At 39.1% G+C, this 21413-nt stretch overlaps 1 protein-coding gene across 4 annotated transcripts in view; it reads right to left on the bottom strand.

The window, feature by feature from the left end:
• Positions 1 to 831: 831 nt before the first annotated feature.
• The window catches only part of PTCH1 (patched 1), a 140344-nt gene continuing 119762 nt past the window's right edge, over positions 832 to 21413 (bottom strand). For 3 of the 4 annotated variants that reach the window (XM_040355478.1, XM_040355477.1, XM_040355479.1), the window contains 8 exons: positions 20483 to 20663; positions 19165 to 19445; positions 17347 to 17484; positions 14746 to 14888; positions 10558 to 10657; positions 9704 to 9958; positions 8481 to 9009; positions 832 to 5203 (listed from right to left, as the gene is read on the bottom strand). In XM_040355478.1, coding sequence (XP_040211412.1) covers positions 8482 to 9009; positions 9704 to 9958; positions 10558 to 10657; positions 14746 to 14888; positions 17347 to 17484; positions 19165 to 19445; positions 20483 to 20663 — 1626 coding nt within the window. In that variant the 3' untranslated portion in view covers positions 832 to 5203; position 8481. Of the gene's footprint in view, positions 5204 to 8480; positions 9010 to 9703; positions 9959 to 10557; positions 10658 to 10863; positions 10872 to 14745; positions 14889 to 17346; positions 17485 to 19164; positions 19446 to 20482; positions 20664 to 21413 lie in introns of those variants that run through there. The other variant, XM_040355480.1, reaches the window with a different exon arrangement.

The following is a 21413-nucleotide window of genomic DNA, read 5'->3' as shown; positions in this document are numbered from 1 at the left end:
TTTTTTTTATAATTTCAGTTAGCGCTTGCAGATTTACATAAATATTTATGTAAAGGGGAGTGGATGGGGGGCTGGGCATGACTCTTCACTGATTGGGTTATCAATAGTGCCAACATTTTAGCAGCTGAAATGGTGACAATACTGCAGTAATTTGACAGCAGAAGGCAGGACATTGGGGGTTATTTACGAAAGAAAAATCCACTTTGCACTACAAGTGCAAAGTGAACTTGGAAATGCAGTCGCTGTAAATCTGAGGGGTACATCTGAAACGAGGGGAAGCTCTGCTGATTTTATCATCCAATCATGTGTAAGCTAAAATGCTGTTTTTTTTTTTATTTTCCTTGCATGTCCCCCTCAGATTTACAGCAAGGGCAAAGTGGATTTGCCTTTAGTAAATAACCCCCATTGTCACCCTATCAAAGCGGCTATCCAATGGTTCTACTGAAAGGATTAGCAGGTACTTTGTTTCACGGGGTTCTTAGAAAACACGTGTTTTAATAATAATTTGACCATAGTTCTACATTCATTTAGAAAAAATAAAAATCCTCCCCTCTCCTTATAACACACACACACACACTCTCTCTCACTTGCCAGATGTATAGATACATAGATAGTAGAAAACTACCATTTGTGGATATTTAGTGAAATCACCCAATCTTGAAAAGATCAAAACCACAGGTCATTAGTGTTTTGGGGAGCCAGTGCTCTTTTCAATTTTAGCTTGTTATTTCCACTTTATGGATTTTCAATGCAAATCTATACATATTGTACTGTACTACAATAAAACTTCACTCTAAAAAACGGAAAAAAAAACACAAAATCAAAAATACATCACATATAAGTTATGATAATTTTTATTCAGGTTAGAAATTCTATCAGTGTTCGAACATTATTATTTAGAGATTTTGTACAAATTTTTATTTCCAACGTTTGAAATGTAAACCACACTAGTTCACAAACAATGAAACACATTCGGTATAGTGAGTTATAATGGTCTTTCTCGGTCTGTGGTTAACCCGTTCTCTGATGGAATGGTCTAGCAACCCCCTATGCATGTAGGTGGCCAACCCATAGTCATGAAGGGGCTAAGCAGTATTTTGTCTGGCGTAGTTTAAAAAGTGTGCACTGTACTCAAGTTCCATGTCTCACAAATGGTATCAATACATATAAACTCTTTTAAAAATATACTTTTGTCAAAAAAGACTTGATGACTACTATGTACACTACAAAAATAAATTTTCATATAAATAAATTATATGGCATATGTTTATCTTTGTAAATGAAATGACACAAAAACTCATGCCTGCCATAAAAAGGCTGGAATGAGACCCAGTTTGAATATTTTTCCTTTTTAACTCCTTAATCTAGAAAGCTATGAGTCTTTATTGTAAATGTTATATATTCTCTCCTATTTAACATTAGTAAGCACTCTATACAAATAGAAATTCAATTAAAAAGTAGCCCATAGCTGTAATAGTCTTTCCAATAGAAATTAAAAGAAAAAAAAATCCCTGCATTGTTTTGTTATAAACTGGCATGACAAATACTGTAAGAACATTCTTAATATACAAAAATATAAATATAAAAAAATAAAAAAAAGGAACAAAAAAATATTTGCCAGCTAAGTTTCTCCCTTTGCCAATGTGACTATAGGAGATATATAAAGTCTATACTGTGCAGAAGGCAGCAGACACACTAACAAGGGAGAGGGAAGATATTTGGCAGTGTAAGAATGTAGTGTGGTACTTGGAGGGATGAGCAATGAAAGGCACTAGTATATTGTACCACTGCAGGTATGGCATGATAGCACAGTGATGCTTTCAGATTTACATTTAGGAATGCTTAACTGATCAACAAATTAATGTCCCAACAGGTAAATGAGAACCTTACAGAGAAAAAAAAAAAAAAGTAATTTGTCCTTGCTGACATCACTTTTCAGAAAGTGAGGTAGGCAAGGACAACCTATCTTTATTTTTTGCTACTTTCCTGGCTGATATGCTAATCTTTGTTCCTCATCAACTCATTGACCTTAAAACACAAAAAACACACTTCACTTACTGCATGCAATGTATAAAAGCCAGTGAAGTAGCATTTTCAGAAGCCGACCCTGTATTTGTCTCCTGCTTCTCCTTGAGGTGGAACACCAGTTTTAAAACACTGCTCCTATGTAGCTGCCTGGTATCTAGCTTTATATGTTTTGCCCTGCCACCTGTGCAGCAGAAATCGGGGAATGGGAAGTTAAATACGGTGAGGCAGTTGGACAAAATGCTGCTGTAATTCGACAGGTTTTCAGGTGGTTTGAGCTGCAGGAGGTGAGCACAGGGTGGACCTCATCAGAGTGATAAGCCTTTTTCATAGTCCAATAAGCAGGCGGGTGACACAGGAATCTGCAAAGACGCAGTAGTAAATAGCGGGGTCATCAACCAGGCTATACAGTGTGGCAATGACTGTGAAAATCTTCACATCAAATACCCAATCAGGTGAATACCAAATTTCCACCGAACAACTGGATAATTGCATATTTACACAATTTATTGTGCAAAGGTTTTCAATTCACTTAGTAAATCAGCCCCAGACTTTGAAATATGAGTATATAGAGTAATAACTGAAATTGAAAATGCCAGCTTCATAAAATATCTTCTGAACTGAAAGTACAGAGAAATTTGGTGGGGTCTTTTACCTCTTGCAGCATTTCTTGCCCACCTAGAAAACATGAGATATATGCCCTCCTTCACATGATAGTCAAAAGGGTATAACTCTAGCCTATTTTATGAGCCAACATTCTTAAAGCTTTTACATTAACACATCTTTAAAAAGGGAATGTGTCTGCTGCAAGGAAACAATCAAAGCACAATGAAACTGGCCGGTATGCAGTGAAATCTACATAATTTAAATGCACAGCATATACATTAGGAACCTATAGGGGGTTCATTTACTAAAGCAATATAGGCCGTTCACTTTGCACTGGAATTTTCCTTAGCCAAGTGAATGAGATGAAGCTCTAACTTCAATCATTTAGCCTTAATTCACATTGACTGTGGGAATGAAATTGTGCTGAACTCACGATTTCAGAGACATCTGTGCGAAAACAAAAATCACACCCCAAAATCGCCAAAAGTAGTACAGAAAATACATTTGGAATCTGTGCGGTGCCGCGAATGTGGCGTTGTGCCGATTCGGACGCTGCCAGCAATTGCCGTCGATTTGGCATGTGATTTGACATGTCAATTTGCATCAATGTGATCCAGGGCTTACAAGAAAAAAAAAAATCAACTTAAATGTTTTATTTTTTTAATTTCCCTTGCACATTGTATAGTCTATGTAAAGTGACATCCACCAAGCTAAATTTAATTCCTGTACAAAGTGAACATGCTCTGTTCCTTTAGTAAATCAACCCCACAGACTGCCTTTTTTTTTTTGCATTAAATCTGAATGTTGAAAAAAAACAACAACAGTGAAGCTTAATAGAATCGATGCTGGGTTTTGTCAAATAGGGAGTGTGGGGGGGTTTAAAAGTATCCCAGTTTTCAGTATTGGAATGTTCTCCCCTAGACTGGAACTTGATCGTAATCTTATGAAGAGAGAATGGAGCATTTGATCACCTAAAAGAATGCCAGCTTTGATCTTAGATGAATGAAAGAAACCACAGGAAGTTTGAGCATCACTGTGCTATGTATGCCGATTAGTGGGGTGAAGGTAGTTTTTCAGGTTGTGTCATATGGTTTAGCTTGAAACACATACATATTAGTGCTATGCGGTTATTACACTGCAAGCACACAGGGCAATGTTTGTACTGTCAATGGCAGTTGCAATCTGCATTGATGGCAGTGATCTGAACACAGATATTTATGGAGGTCTCAGTGTGCTTATGTAACAATAGCTTATAATAAGAAAAGGCAGCCATGTATTTCAGGTTAGGTTTTTTTTTTTTTTTTTAAAACAAGTGCCTTAATGATTTAAGTATCTCAAATAAAACTTCTTCTATGACAAAGCAGCATGCAATGTAATGCACTGCAACCCCACAATGGGACAGGAAGAAATCATACAGTATATCAAAGTATTACAAAAAAAAAAAAGAAAATAAATCTTAATATTTGAATTAAATTAATAGCATAAAGGTAAACTCTGAACAAACATATCTATGTATGTAAAAGAGGAAGGGAGGTAGATAGGGAAAACTTTTACATTTTGTTTAGAGACAAGAAACACAAAACAGAATATTAGCACCAACATAAAGAGTGGGTATCATAAGCCATATAAAATGAGTACAACAAAGTTCTCCCCTATTCATTGAAGTGCTTTCACTTACAAGAAGGGAAAGGCAATGTTTGGCATACCACTTACTGGAGTGTAAATGGAGGTGATGGCCGATCAATGCAACTGTCTAAGCACAACAGGAGCTTGCCATTAACAGCAGTGAGAATGCCAAATATTGCCAAACCCCACCTCATAAAAAAGACATAAGTGGAAGTGAGAGCTCACTTTTTTTTTGCCAATGAGGATGTAAGTCCTTTAGTAAGTGCTCATGATGGAGAGGAGACTTTGCAGGTTGTACATAAGCACACCAAGACTATGCACAGTGGGACAGACTGTACAGTAAGTTATCACATGAGACAGGTGCACACAAGGACAGGCAAGGAACAACATCAGCTAAGACAAATTCTTCATATCTGTCTGTCTGAAAAGAATAGAAAATACTCACGCATAGCGTGTTTGAAATGATCAGCAACATACTACCACAGGGTTGTGATATGAACATTAAACATCAAAACACAAACCTTTTACACATATAAACACCTAATATATAAGCAATATTTGCATAGAAATTATACAAGTCCATTATACAATATTTAAGCAGCAGAAAACAAATAATGCTGATTCTTGTATCTAGATTATTTAAAATGTGACTCAGATCCTGTACATTAAGTAGAGAGGGCAAATCTGCTTTGCCCCATCTGTTAAAAAGGAGTCGGGAAACTCCACCGTTATACTAACTTTACACAATTTTCTGTATATTACATATTTATACACCTTTTAAATATTTTTAAACAATATTTAACACATTTGTACAATAGTTTACAGTAACAATGAACTGTTGTCCTGATGCAGCATGTCCATTATATAAAACCTCCAGCAGCTTTCATTAAACAGTCTGGAAATTTTGTCCCATCTTTGGCCATCGATAATTCAGAATGTGTGGACTCTGGGAAAGAAAAGGAAAAAAATAAATAAATAATATATATTAGATTTGCATTTCAGCAAAGCAAACAGAATCATACCTGACAGGAGAGGTGGATAATGAATATTTTTATATTTGTTGGCCATACATGTTACAATACAATTACATACATGTACACGAGGCCCTAAGCAGATATTGATTAACCACTAGAGGGCCACGCTATAGATGAAAGACGTCCACAGCGCAGTTCTCAAGTGCCGGGTGGACGTCCCTGGACGTCCTGCTATTTACATTCCCCGTGTGCGCCGCTGGGGGCGTGCAGCGGGGAAACACTGTGCCTGGCGCATGGCTGAGAAGCCGATGCATGTGCCTGACGGCCGCGATGTCCGCCAGGTACCCGCGATCGGCGGTGACAGCAGGGACGTGGAGCTCTGTGTGTAAATACAGAGCTCCACGTCCTGTCAGGGAGAGAGGAGACCGATCTGTGTTCCTTGTACATGGGGACACAGCATCGGTCACCTCCCCCAGTCAGTCCCCCTCCCACACAGTTAGAACACACCCAGGGAATACATTTAACCCCTTCCTCACCCCCTAGTGTTAGTGCCAGTAATTAGTGCATTTTTATAGCACTGATCGCTGTATAAATGTGAATGGTCCCAAAATTGTGTCAAAAGTGTCCGATATGTCCGCCGTAATATCGCAGGCCTGACAATAAAAAAAATAAATAAAAAAAATAAAAAATAAAAAGCAGATCGCCGCCATTACTAGTAAAAAATAAATCATAAATCTATCCCCTATTTTGTAGGTGCTATAACTTTTGCGCAAACCAATCAATATATGCTTATTGCGATTTTTTTTTTAACAAAAATATGTAGAAGAATACGTATCGGCCTAAACCGAGGAAAAAAATATAAACAAATAAAATAAAATTGGGATAGAACAACAAAAAGTAAAAAATATTGTTTTTTTTTTTTTTTTCAAAATTCTGTCTTTTTTTGTTTATAGCACAAAAAAAAAAACTTCGCAGAGATGATCAAATACCACCAAAAGAAAGCTCCATTTGTGGGAAAAAAATGATAAAAATATAATTTGGGTACAGTGTTGTATGACCGCGCAATTGTCATTCAAAACACATCAGTGCTGAAAGCTGAAAATTGGTCTGGGCAAGAAGGGGGTTTAAGTGCCCAGTAATGAAGTGGTTAAAAGCTGAGCAAATAATAACAGAGCCGTAAAATAAAGTGTAATGCTACATTTTATGACTAAACAGTGTGCTGTGGGCAGATATTATACATTATGATGAAGTGCTAATGCATGAAATGCATTAAAGTTCTGCCAGACTGACATTTAATGTGTGCTTTACGACAGTTATGCAGTGTATAAGTGCGTGGGGGGTTACTTTTTTTGGATTGGACTCCGTTGATGCAGCTCCTACATTATATGTATGCCTTGCCATAGTGGTTGAAATGAAGGCTATGGGTCTGACTTACTAAAACCGGAGAGTGCAAAATTTGGCGCAGTTGTGCACGGTAGCCAATCAACTTCTAACTTCAGCTTGTTCCATTAACCACTTTAGCCCCGGGCCTGTTTTTCAGAGTCGGTGTTTACGAGACAAAACCATTTTTTTTTGCTAGAAAATTACTTAAAACCCCCAAACATTATATATTTTTTTTTTTCTAACACCCTAGAGAATAAAATGGAAGTCATTGCAATACTTTTTGTCACACCGTATTTGCGCAGCGGTCTTACAAGCGCACTTTTTTTTGAAAAAAATCACTTTTTTAAATGAAAAAATAAGACAACAATAAATTTGGCCCAATTTTTTTATATATTGTGAAAGATAATGTTACGCCGAGTAAAATGATACCCAACATGTCACGCTTAAAAATTTCGCCCGCTCGTGGCATGGCGTCAAACTTTTACCCTTAAAAATCTTGATAGGCGACGTTTAAAAAATTCTACAGGTTGCATTTTTTGAGTTACAGAGTAGGCCTAGGGCTAAAATTAATGCTCTCGCTCTAACGATCGCGGCGATACCTCACTTGTGTGGTTTGAATACCGTTTTCATATGTCGGCGCTACTCGCGTATACGTTCGCTTCTACGCGCGAGCTCGTCGGGACGGGGCGCTTTAAAAAATTTTTTTTTTGCTTTTCGCATTTATTTTTATTTATTTTACAATTTTTAACACTGAAAAAAAAAAAAAAAAAAAAATTATCACTTTTATTCCTATTACAAGGAATGTAAACATCCCTTGTAATAGAAAAAAGCATGACAGGTCCTCTTAAATATGAGATCTGGGGTCAAAAAGACCTCAGATCTCATATTTAGGCTTAAATGCAAAAAAAAAAAAAAAAATTTGGAAATGTCATTTTTTCAAATGACAAAAAAAAAAATGTTTCTTTAAGACGCTGGGCGGGACTGACGTTTTGACGTCACTTCCGCCCAGCGGAGCTATGGGGACGGGCGAAGGAGATTTTTCCTTCAGTCTCGTCCCCGCTCACCATCCGGATGGTCGCGATCTCCTCCGCCGCTACCGACGGCTCCGGTAAGCGGCGGAGGGCGCGGAACAGCGGCGGGAGGGGGGGGGGCCCCTCTCCCGCCACCGATAACGGCGATCTCGCGGCGGATTCGCCGCGGAGACCGCCATTATCGTTAACACGGCCGCCCACAGAAGAGATGAATATCTCGATTGTGGCAGCAGCTGCTACCGTTACCGAGATATTCATCTCTAAAGTGATGACGTATAACGACGGTGGGCGGTCGGCAAGTAGTTAAGCTTTGACAAAAAGCCTGGAAGCTGATCGGTAACTATGCATTTAATATTGCCATTATGAGAAGGTGACAAGTTTACGGTCAATCAAGATAATAAAGGCTCTTGGCAAAGGGTATCGCACCTTGAGTTAGACTAAACAGTATGTCGCTAAAATATTTCTGTATCCGCTTTTTCTCCTTGTGTCCCCCTTATTCTACTACATTTTGTCCAGGATCTAAAGTGTATAAGAGTTAAAACATGCCAGTTTATTTTTTGCCGTGTTGTCCATTTTTTTTATATTTCCCTACACGTTCTATCTCAAGGATATAACAGGAAGGGAGATGAAATCTCTCCAAAGTGAAGGAACTCCCCCCAGACAGCTGTCACTGCAACAAAGAGTTCTTTGCCAAGTTTTAATTGCCATCTGTATTCCAACTGAGGCAATTCAACCACTATATGTCCTAGTGACAACTTAAACACTTATTGTGGTCAATCAAGTGTTTCAAAGACAACGCAGACATAGTGACATTAAAAAAAAAAAGTGAATTTACCTTATTTTGAGAAATGTCCTTGTGTTCTTTCTTCACATTCAAAATCTTGCAGTTCTATCACTTCTACTTTTGAGTCCCTTTTTTCATACCGCACATTAGAAGGCACATGAGGGTCCTGGAAAGGTCCATGTTCATCTTCATGATACCCACTGTAGAATGGGTAGCTACCACGAGCACTGTGGCTACACAAAGAAGGATGAACTGCTACAGTAACTGAAGCAGATGCAGTCACAGTAGTAATAGGCTGGCAGTATGAAGGCACTGAAGCACCTGCTGGAGCAAAAGCAGGTTTCCTGTTGTTCTGTAAGTGGGGTCTTTGCCCTGAGCGTTCTCTGGTACTAGTCCCACTATGCTTCTCAGCAGAAGCTTCAAAAGCGTCTTTACGAGGTCGGTATGGAGGTGGACACAAACCATCCCTTGGTTCCCACCTCTGATTCCTACTAGGTCGCCACTGTTGCTGAGGTCTGGAGTCCTGATTAGCTTGCGTCCTCTGACTTGACTGGCTCTGTCTGGTATCTGGTTGAACAACCTTTGAAAATAAAGAAAACAATTTACTAAAAGACAACAGCTTCATCTACGTCAATAACACTCCTTCCTTCGCTCTTTTCCATCAGTGCACTGGTTTACGGTCTTAGCATAATGCTGGCGATATTAATGCCCTGGTCTTACTAACAATAATTTACAAAGCCATCCACAACTCGGCTCCCAGCTACATCACTAACCTAGTCCCAAAATACCAACCAAGCCGCTCTCTTCGGTCCTCCCAAGACCTCCTGCTCTCTAGCGCCCTTGTCACCTCCACCTATGCTCGCCTCCAGGATTTCTCCAGAGCTCCTCCCATCCTTTGGAACTCCCCCAATCTGTCCGATTGTCCCCCTAATGTATCCATATTTAGACGATCACTGAAAACTCTTCCTGCTTCCAACTAACACTGTTTTTCTTCCTCCATTAGCTCATCCCTCACAGCCAATACCTTTTGTATCAATTGACCCTTCGTTTTTAGATTGTAAGTTCTAATGAGTAGGGCCCTCCGATTTCTCTTGTACCAAATTGTAGTGTAACTGTAATGTCTGCCTTTATTTTGTTAAACGCTGTGCAAACTGTTGTCGCTATATAAAACCTGTATAATAATAATGATGGTCTTAAAATAAACAACAGTACTGAGATAAAAATACAAAGGTGACCACAGACATATTACGCAAATTCCAAACTGTAATACTCACAGAACACCTAGGGAAGACTGGGTTTCTTGTAGCCTCCACCATAACTTGATGAGGTGGTACTCCAGCTGACTGTTGAGCCTCATACTGACGAAGCTCCTCACTGATGCCAGATACTGTTGTCTGAGAACCGGACTCAGAGTCTGAAGAATCGGATCCTGTATGTGCTTGTCGTGTGAACACTGGAAACTTCACAATACTTTGTGGAGGAACCAAGCAAGGTGTAGGTAGCCGGTCTCTTCCATCAATAGGGGAGACCTGTTTTTTTTTAAACAAGTATATTACGGTTAAATACCTCATCTTAATACATTACTTTTTTTTTCTTAAAACATTTGATTATTTGGGCTACAATACTTCAACATTCAGAACGTTTGATTCGCTGATCTAGAGCTAGTGAAGAGGCAATAAATCACCTTTGTCTGGCTTTCAATGATTTGGCCAAGGCCTCGTTCACACAATATGTGCAAAAATACTGTGGAAAAGCCGTGCAGATTCCACTTGCAAAGACACAGGTTTACATCAGTTTTCATGCACAGTGACATCAGTTTTCGTGGGCATCTTGTCTGCCCTGTTTATGCCACAATGTTATGTTTTTTTTTTGTTTGTTTTTTAGCAGAAAACCACAAACTGCATACACTTTGATACCAGTGTTGTGGTGTGAACATGGCACATAGAACGATGGTTTGCGTGCTGCAAAGGCTCAAAGAAAGCAGAAAAACTGCACATGGTGTGAACGAGGACCAGATACAATCAAGCAACTGTCACTTTTAGAAAGAGGCCAGCACGGGGCCATGTTCAACTAATCCCTGAGCACAAAAACTGCACTTTTATTAGAATGTAAATAGGGAAATTCTTACCTCAGGGTAAGGTCCAAAAAACGAGAGGAGAACTGGCAGCAGCACCAATCCATTCAGAACTCCAAGGAGGGTTAATATTGCTAGGACAGCAAAAAAGTATCTGCAAGGTGGAGAATAGCAAATTTAGTATCTTCCTAATAAGTTTATATATATACCAAGTACAATAAGTACATTATCCATCGAATATTACACATAATTAAAAAGACCTCCAATTAGAACTGTATAAAACATGCATTTACAAGGCCCAAACAATGACAAACAGCAAGACAAAAACAGTGGGATTTAGTAACACATATTTGAATTTACCTCAGATACTGTATTCCACAATTCAGTGTTAGTTTGGAGAAAAGAAAATGGTTATATTGTTAGGAAGACAGAAGGCTTGAAAGATTACTTGTATATAAGAAAATGCAACATGTGACTGAAAATTATGAATAGAGAGGAATAGAAAACGAGCGTGCGCACACATACTCTGCCTATTAGCCAGAAAATAACGAATGAAGGAAAAAAAAAAAAAAAAAGGGATAATTTCCACAAAATAGTCTTTACGAAAAAAGGAGAGAGCCACTTCTACTGCTGCTAATCCAACGTGAACGGTTTGTGAAACTTACTATAACAATCTCCAATTAAACCTCCAGTTTGTCAGGTAAAAGTTTTTCTCCTCCCCCCCCCCCCTTCAGTTATTTAATGACTGTACTCCTTAGAATTCAGTGGAGTTTCAGTTTTACCACATAGCTTAAATTGCAAACCGTTTTGAACAGGGAACCAGCTTTTTGTCCAAGAAAATGCTTTCCATTCTATGGTATGCCTCAGCATTGTATGTAGTAAAAGGCTCCACAATGGCTGAGCTGCAATGCAGGCTAATCTTTTGTTGATCAATTTAGCATCTCTGAATACTCTTGTTTTGAGTCAGCCAATTCAAACATAAAGGCCAAAGTAATGGGGCAGAGGAGGGAAGTGCACAAGTGCATGTTGTTTCCCACCGCTGAGGCTTATGGTCAGGGATTTTTCAGAAATATTCTAAAAATTAATGTCGCTTGGGCATTTTCAGTGTAGCACTCGAGCATGTTAACTGCCCATTTTCTTTTGCAATAAAACGTAGATTGAGAAACTTGGTAAAATCTGTGTCTGGTTCGTGAGAATAAAAAGAATAGAGAGGCCTACAATAGAGTCCCTTTTTCAACAGGTCAGATGTCCCTTTAAGATTTAACAAAAGGGGTTAACCAAGTCTTGTTTCCCACTATCTCTTTTGGATGAAATCCTAACATACAAATAAACTGGTTCTGTAAACATTTTGGGAAATCTTAACTCCATTAGCACAATCAACAAGCCAATGTCCTATTCAAACGCAAACCAAGTAAAACTTATAACTGAGATTTGGATCAACAATAGACCCCAGAAACATTTGCATGTTATCCATCTAGCACAAGCATAAACAATGGGATTATATTTCTGTGCAGTCTACATATGCAGCGTTTGCATTTTGCCTCCATTTTACTAAAGAACACTGTTTAGCTAATCTTTCTGCCTTCCCAAAAGATTTGGAACTCACCCTGGAACAAAAATAAATAAATAACCTGTGATATCTCCACATCAGTCCACATTAAGATTCAAGGACTGTGCTGAATTAATTAATCCAAAAGCAGGGCTTATTAGGATGACACGTTTACCTCCTCTATAGCCAAAGAGCAATAAGCATTTAAAAATATACCTGTAAATGTTAAAATACAGGTGTACTTTTACCTAAACACTCGCTAACCTTCCCCTCACACAAACAGCAGCTTATTTAAAGCGGAACTAAACCCTCAGCAAGCAAATATGACAGTTAGCTTTCCCAACACTCTGGGAATGTAACTTTTTTTTTTTAACAATTAAATTCATGAGTTTAGTTCCAATTTAACTCTGTTGTACTGCTGCATCCTCCCTCAATGCTCTCTTAAACCCTGGCTGTGTCTGAGCACCACCAATTTAAAATGGGATTATAAATCAAAACTGGAGATCCTCCATATGCAGCTCTTTGCAAATAAATGAGAACTATTTTTGTCAGACTAGCTGTAAACACTGGATAATGCCATGGAAGCACCATGAAGGTATGCAAACAGCTAGAATGTGGTGAGAGGGAGGGAATTAGGGCCACTTTCACACTGAGGCGCTTCTAAACTGTAAGGTAAAAACACTGAGTGCTTTTAAAGCGCTTTTGAAGAGCTTTCCATTCATTTCGATGGAGAGGGGAGTTTTTCACAGCCCTGCCAGCACACTGCCCCAGTGTGAAAGCATTCATTGATTTTAATGGAAATATGTTTTTGTGAGCTTTTTCGGTGGCGTTTTTACAGTGAAAGCGCCTGAAAAGTGCCCAAGTATGAAAGTGGTCTAAGCCTTGACATGGTTAAAAAAAAAATCAGGATTTTGAGCAAAGCATATCACTCTATAGCAGGGGTCTCAAACTGGCAGCCCTCCAGCTGTTGCAAAACTACAAGTCCCATGAGGCCATGCAAGGCTGACAGTTACAATCATGACTCCCTCAGGCAGATGCATGACGGGCCTTGTAGTGCTGCAACAGCTGGAGCACCACCAGTTTGAGACCCCTGCTCTATGGCGTGTATTTGTCTCAATTAAAAGCATGAAGGCCTAAGTCACACCTATGCAAGTTGCAGTTTGCATATTCCGGGTGCATTTTGTGTTTTTCAATACATGTTTTTGATCCATTGAATCTAATGCAACCAAAAAACTGAAAAAAGTAAAAAAATAAACAGATGTGAACGTGACCCATAGGAAACCATGTCAAATGTCCTGTAGTGTGTTGTTGCAAAACTGAAAATGCACATAAAAAAAATGCATAGGAGGTACCAGACCTAAGTTTCTGCTACCTTGTTCCTCTGCTATCAGCATGAGACACATCTGACAAGTTTTCCTGACACAGAGAAAAACTTTTCATAACTTATGTAGGAGGGTTTTTTTAGTTTCCGTTTATCATTCGAGGATAGTCCCTTCACTGGGTATTGTAAGGGTTTACAACCACTTTAAAGTGGAAGTCCATCTAAAATCCCTGCATCTATAGACACCAGGGATCTAACACAAATCTCTCTATCCCTGTGTGTGTGTGTGTGTGTAAAATTTATTTATATATATATATATATATATATATATATATATATATATATATATATATATATATATATATATATATATTTATATTACATACATACACAGAACATACCTTTCTCAAAGCCGTTCTGACCTGCTCCCCAGTGCCAGAAGCTCTGCAGAGGACAACGGCTGTGAAATGAATAGGAGGTGACATCACCCATAGAGTTACTATGGGGCTTCCGTTGTCCTGTCGCCTCTGCATCCTCCTCCACAGAGAAGCTGACAGCTCAGCATGGGATCCGGTCAGTCAGATTGGCTTCCAAAAAAGGTATGTATACTAGTTTTTTTCTTTACAGGGATAGAGAGGTTAATGTTAGATCCCTGGTGTCTATAGATGCAGGGATTTTAGATTTTGCATAAACTTCCACTTTAAGGCTGTGGGGCAGTATAGTAAAAGTTAAATTAAAATGTACACCTGTCCTTTAATTCCCATTTTGGATTAAAAAACTGCCTGATTTATGTGTTAAGACCACATGAGTCCATGCACACAGAAATCTTACTATATCGATCTTACTATATTAAACTTTCTTAGGCTATTAGGATATGTGGCTATTCTTGGGCAACACATTTAATGCAGGTCGTGTCACATGTCTGTAACCCGTAAGAATCTCACAAACCCATCCTCCCCTCGGATTTACTCTCTGGCCTCTTTTTGCCACGGCAGCTGATCACAATGAAGCAGTGATACATCCAAGATTAGTCATTTTACAGAGCTCCACAGGTTGTTTGTAATAGAGAGGGATCTATTTCACTGCACTTATCAAATTCCTTTCAAAGAAAACCTCCTCAGAGCTGACAAACTTACATTCTTAATGAAATCCACAAGAAAACAGCCTCCCTCTTAATTCCCTGCAGAAACCCCAGAGCACTTAATGCCATCTACTAAACGTGACTGATGGCTCCGCAGCTCAGCCCACAGAGCATTGTTTTGTGTGCACATACATGGACAAAGAAAAACAAACATTTATATATATGATATTTACAAAATATCAACATTTTATCAGTCCTTGTGTTTGTATGAGGAATAATCGTGCACATTACCTGACAATAAAGTCAAACTCAGAGCCAGCTAGCATAAGGACCCCCAGGAGAGTTGAGACGGCTCCATCCAGCACTGGTGCAAACATGTGTTCCAAAGCCAAAACCGCCCTCCGGTTCTTATCACCAATGGCTGTGAGAAAAGCCTGCAGATAAGCATAAAAAATAAATTAGCCTGGATGCTACAGAAAGTAAATCCTGAACAGAATAATCTGTAAAACGTATGCTAAAGATGCCCATGCACATTAAAGACTTCTTTAACAAAAGGGGTGCAGGGTCCGATTTATATCATGTTCTACCCTACATATGAGTGGAACATGTACCATGGTGCAAAAAGGTGGAGTTAGTCTTTAAGACAGGACCACCATGCCTGTTCCCTGGAGGAGTCAACAAATCTTACACAAGAGAATGGGGGCTGTCCCTTTCCAAATGCTAGTTGCCTGGCTGTCATGACGCAGAACAAGTCAATAAATAAAAATTTACTTTTCTCTCTCTCAGCGCCATATTGGTGACTTAGAAGACAATGAAGTCAGGGAAACCTCTACATCCAGAGAACTGGCAAATGGAAGTCAGTAATTGGCAGCCTCTTGATTTCTTGAATTAAAGATTTAGGTAAATATTTCACAGCTAAAGATCCTGTTTGATTACTCTGAACCCGGACAAGCCATCAACATTCATTTATACTCCCTATTGCTCCCACTGAATACGGGTGAGATAAGAATTGACTAAACTGGCTGGGGAAGCAGTTATTGCCCTTTACACGAGACTGGGATGCATATAAAAACCGGCATCTACCTTTTTAGCAAGAATGACAGTTTCTAGATCTCCTCCAGATGTGTTATGTTGAGACTCACCCCCGCCACATCACCCTGGAAAAGGGGGACACAATTTCAAAGAGGGGGGCTGGATCTTGATAGTAATAGAGGTAGGTAGCTTCACTACCATTTTGCAATACTTCAAGGTATAAATTAGACGTGGCTCTGAACTTGGCGGACATGAACAGCTGGTAAATAAAAAAGGGGATTGGCGCCATCTTCCGTTCCCCCCAAAATTCACACATCTTGGAGAAGCTGAACCCCTATAGGTGACACAGCCAGCAATACATTGTGTGGATAATGTGTTAAATTGGTTATATAGGCAAAAAGTTTTTTTCCCCCTGTTGCATTCTCTATATTAAAAAAGGTAAAAAAAACTTTAAGAAGCCGCCCCCCCCCCCTTACACACGATCGGATTTTCCGACGGGAATTGTGTGTTGACAGACTGTTGGCTTAAAATCCGACCGTTTGGAAGCTCCATCAGACAATAGTTGTTAGATTTTCCACAGACAAAAAAAATAAAAAAAGCCTTTACAACTGCTTTAAGACTAGAACATCTATAGAGTTGATTCATGTTTCAGACAGATTTTTAAATGCATTTTGGAGACTATTTCTGAAGCCTGTTTTTTGGGGACAGGAGGAAACAAGGAAAACAGACTTGCCATAGCACTCTGCAAACATGTGCCAAACGCCTAAGGAGTGCTTAGCAGGCATTTGTGGCAAGCTTCTATTGATTTAAATGGAGGAGTTTGGCAAGCTTTAGAAGTTTTACCGCTTGCCAGATGCTGCAGCTAAGCGCAAAATGACATGCCATTACACCCCATTCACACATGTGCAACTTGTCATACGACAAGTCGTGCCCCACGTTTTCCAGCGATAACCATTCATATCTACTACTTCAAGTCGTAGCGACTATAACGTAGTTCATGCACTACTTTGGTCCGACTTTCATGCAACTTGGAGGGCCATAAACTTCAATATTAGGCTCCATTCACACTTGTGCAACATGTCATGCATTTTTGGACATCAAAGTTGCATGACAAATCATTTGAGGGTCAGACTTCATTGTTAACCCTCAAAAAAGTTGCATGAAAGTCGTGCCTTTGTGTTATACAATGCAACAGTCCATTATCACTGATCAAAGCCAAAGTTGTATTCAAGATGCACCCCATCCAAAGTTCCACTCCAAAGTCGGCGCAACTTTGGAGTCGTACAAGTGTGAATGGAGCATTAGCCTTTAAAAGTTGCATGAACGTCGTACCTAAATGTAACAGTGGTGCAACAGTGGGTTCTGCTTTGCAGAAGGAAAAACACATCCAAGTCGCACAAAAATTAAAGTTGTGTCAAAGTTGCACTCCAAAATCCGCGCAGCTTTGGAGTAGTAAGTTTGAATGGATGTTAACAAACTATTTATATATGTGAATAAAATGTCTTTGGTTTACACACAAGTGAACAAGGCTTTATATACGAAAACTGAACTCTTATTAAAAAGGATGTACACCATATGATATGCTAAAAACACAATGTCACCCTAGGAATCTAGTTCATCTCCGACTAAGCAGACAAAACACAGCGCAGATAAAATATTTACATGTTCAATCTGCAAACAAAGATAATGCCATATAAAAATCATAGCAACTAGTATAAACAATGTATACAGAGCACAGAACTATAATAAAAACATTCTCATAGGAAGTTACAGAAAACTAAACAAAAGGAAGAAATTTAGACAAAAAATAACCCCCCCCCCCCCCCCAATATTAAGAAAGCAGAAGGAAGCAGCACTTACCAAAGCCACATGTACGGTAAATTCTACACCAATGCCCACCGAGGCTACGAGGATCACCACGGGCACAGCACTTAGCTTAATGCCAATAAGACCCATCATCCCAAATAGCTCCACCGTCATAAGGGCCAGTACCAGAACCTGCAAAGAAAAGAACACGTCAGCTTTTATAGCAGCATACATGCTACAGAGTACTGTGAACAAGACTGCAGTTTTTAATAAGCCCAACGTCCGAGAGGTGCAGGGGTTATGTGGCTGACATGAAGAGAATGTCTTGTTGATGTTTCAACAGCACATCAGGGGTTAGCAGGTCTTTCTTCAAGACACTGATGACAGTACTACATTCATCCACAAGAGGGACTGTAAATATAACATTTGACCTTGTTCGCCCTCACATCCTCTAATAGACAAAACTTTGGAGTAACGCAAAGAAGAAGAAAAAAAAAAAGAGAAAGGAACTGCCAGTAAGAAACTCATTGTTTTTCAGACCATTTTATGTAAAATCCCTACCTTGAGGGTAAAATACTAAAAAGGAGAAGAGAAAAAAAACTTATAGGTGTTAAGTTACAGTCTCAAGAGTTTTAAAATAGTTGGAGGGCCTGGTATAGACAAAGCAGGCAGTGAAGAAAGTTCCACTGGTGAAACTGTGGGGTGAGCTGAGATAGAGGGGGGAAAAGTTGTCTATCAGTTTCACACACATATTCCAACTAACTTGTGTTACCAGCAGCCCCTATAAAAAGAGATTATCTTTGGTATAGAGAGAGAACCAAGGTTGCTGCTCTTTTCAGTTCCTCTATTGTGTGAATCATTACTGAGTAGGTGGTCTGTAATCTCCTTTTCCCATGTTCCCCTAACAAAAAGAGGCCATCAGTAAGGACTGACGATATAATTGGTTTTTATTTTATTTCACCTTGTACGTCTATTTTCTTCATCCCGTTTATAAAGAGTCAAAGTTAAAAATGTAATATCAAAATTAACGGGGAAAAAAGTGACCGACAATTTTTTTTTATAAAAATAAAGCAAAAGCCCACTTGATAAGAGCTTGGTAATGTAATACGCTTGGTATGGAGAAGGCGTAAAGGCATCACTAAATGATGAACTGTCGTATGGACATGGAACAAGTGACTGTTTTATCCTAACCACTTCTTAAAATCTCTCCATTTGATCCAGTTTAGCCTTTTGGTCTCAGTATTGGAGAACTTGGTAAGTGTAAGATGCAAGCACCGTAAATATGTTATTTTAGATGCCCATGTTTATGAAGCCTCGACGTTTCCTGTACATTGCGTGAGGTTCACCAGTAACAAAATCAGATTTGAGTTCCGCATGTGCTAAAGAACAAAAACAAAAATTTGTATCAAGCCCAGAACTTTTTCCATTCCTGTACTGTATATAGTATGAAATTGCAATGATTTTTGAGGAAAAAAATAGCTAGAGTTGGCAAGTTCACTTATCTTTTATTGTAACTGATAAATCTGACTGTGTATGAGCAGCTGTAATCTTCAAGCATCCACATTAGAACTGTGCTGTACCCACATTAAGCAAGAGATATACTAAAACAAAATGTCAATGTAAAAACGACATTTTAATAAATGATGGCAGTTGCCATATGTATACACGGGAAAACCATGGTGTAAAGGATTAGCTTCTACTCTGTGGCTGCAAACCCTCCCTTCTCTTCTCCTTCAAAGTCGAATAAACATATCATGAATGATGTAACATACTTTATTCCACCAGAGATCCAGACATAAACAAACCTTGCTGGCTGTAGCAAGAGCTATGCCGAAAGGAATTTGACTGCAACAAAGAACCTTATTAACTTACAATGATTCCAGCAGTCCAGGGGTTCAGCAGGAAAAGGGCACACACCAGGAATGTACAGGCCAAGACCACGCTGATGGACAAGAGGAGCCAATGGCGGAGACCAATATATTGTTCCCAGAAGAGGAATGGGTAGCCGTTCGGATAATTTGACACTCCCAGGCTGGTATAATTGTTACAAATGGCTCTCACTTTCTCGATGGCTTCCACAAAGTCTGACGTCTCTCGAAGACCATTGAGGTAGAACGGAAACTGGGCATACTCGATTGGCTCAGCTGCGCGAACTACAAAACAAATAAACACAGCAATCAATAATGCTAAACATTAAAGTAGATTGTTAAAATCAACCCCTGCATGGGCTAGGAAAACCACAAACACAGAAGGACTAGGTAAAGCTGTTGACAATGACCGAGCCAGAGAAAGATCTAAGATGATGAAAAAGGTCTTTGTTTTAGGAAATTTAGAACATATGATCATTTAATAGTCTGGGAACCCTTGATTTTCCATGCTTCTTTTATCATGTAACAGTAACCTCAGATCTACCACAATAAGGGACCAAAAAAAAAATGAGATATACAAATTCCAGTCAGTCATAATGCTAGCTTTCGGTTACTGTTGCTGTGTGTTCCAGACCCTGCAGGGTCATTCAGTTGACTTGCTAAACATGATTTGCCCTATTATAATCTCAACTATAAATTTTCATTAAGACAAGACTTGGCTGGCTGCCACACGGCTCTAGGGTTCGGATACTGTAAAGCACTCTCTCTCTCTCTTTTGGAACTTTTATACCGTTGCACTTCTGTAAACTGCAACTTTTGAATGCTTCTAAAGTCACTTAATCTTACACAAAAGAAAAAAAAAAAAATAGGTAGACATAAATCCTACACTTCTATCCATTTCGTAATGAATGCTGACCCATCTTAAACAGGGAGGGGAGAAGCTGAAATTATTAGAAAGGTTTAGATTCCTAAATAAACAGAACTGTCTTTTGGTAGACAATTAAGTGTGATGATAATGGACACACTATGGTGCGAATGGTAAAAAAATATATTCGAGTGTCAGTATTGCTAAACAGTTTCATTACCCTTACTTTATAAACTATATGCATACTATTATAGTTAGACTATTTGTTTAACAATTACAACATACATTATTCAATTCTAAAACACAATAAAAAAAAAGTGTCTAAAATGGCTGTCAAATTAAAACAGAGCAGTCTTGAAAAGTGTGTGCTCGATCTGCACAATGTCATGTAAAAGCAGAGCAGGATGGAGGAAACCGTTCATAAACAATTTAAGGCCAGAGGCAAAGTCCTACTTACTTGTCCTGGTTTCAGGCATGTAGTCTGCTTTGTCATGGATCCACTCTGGTGGATGAGGGCGGATGTTGGCCTGGGAAGCAGCATAGGCTACAGGGTCATTACTCACCCAGGCTGTTAAATAGATGTAGAAAGCATTTGGATGAATGATCCCATCTGCATCCACCAGGCGCTGTTTAGTCAACTGCAGAAGAGACAGAAGTGGAAAGTGGCCACATAAGTGAACTAGAATTAACTCAGACGTCACAGAAAACTGTGGTTTGCTAGGAAGGACTTTTTTGTTGTATGAAGGCACAAAAAAACGGCAGATTTTCTTTTCTTTGCTTGATTATATCAGCAGAAAAATCACATGAAACAGAAGAAAATATGGAGCCATCGCCTACGATTTGCTGGATTTTCCACCTTGCATTTAAACGTTAAAGGCTAAAGCCGGCCATAGATGGTTTGAATCTCAGCCAGTTCAACATGTGACCGTTGAGTTCTCCTAGCAGGGACAGCTCCCCATACCACCATCCCTCAGTTGGTGGGATTCCCCCCATCAGTACTGTGTTGATGGAGGAATCTAGCAATCTTCTTTGCTGCAACTTGTGGTTGCAGGAAAGAAAAATAGTATTATCTATGGCCTGCCTAACTCTACATTTTGGACCAGGTTTCATATTATACTCATATTTAGGGTGCCACATGTAACAGTGCAAAATCAGAGATCTGTGAATGAACTACAAGTGCCATCTTGTTGTAGTTCACAACAGAATTACCGCATTTGTAATCCATCGACACTTCCTCTAGTTCTCTAACAGTCTGTACCACAGCTGGAGGAAGAGATTCTATGAGCCCGACATTCACCCACAATCAACTGATTTCAGTTGCAATTCTTTGCGGATTTTCCAAAAAAATACTAAATCCACTTTTTTTGCTTAAAATATATGTTTATTCA

Source organism: Rana temporaria, chromosome 1, assembly GCF_905171775.1.
Source record: "Rana temporaria chromosome 1, aRanTem1.1, whole genome shotgun sequence".
Taxonomy (NCBI): Eukaryota; Metazoa; Chordata; class Amphibia; order Anura; family Ranidae; genus Rana; species Rana temporaria.
This window is presented reverse-complemented; position numbering and strand designations above follow the sequence as displayed.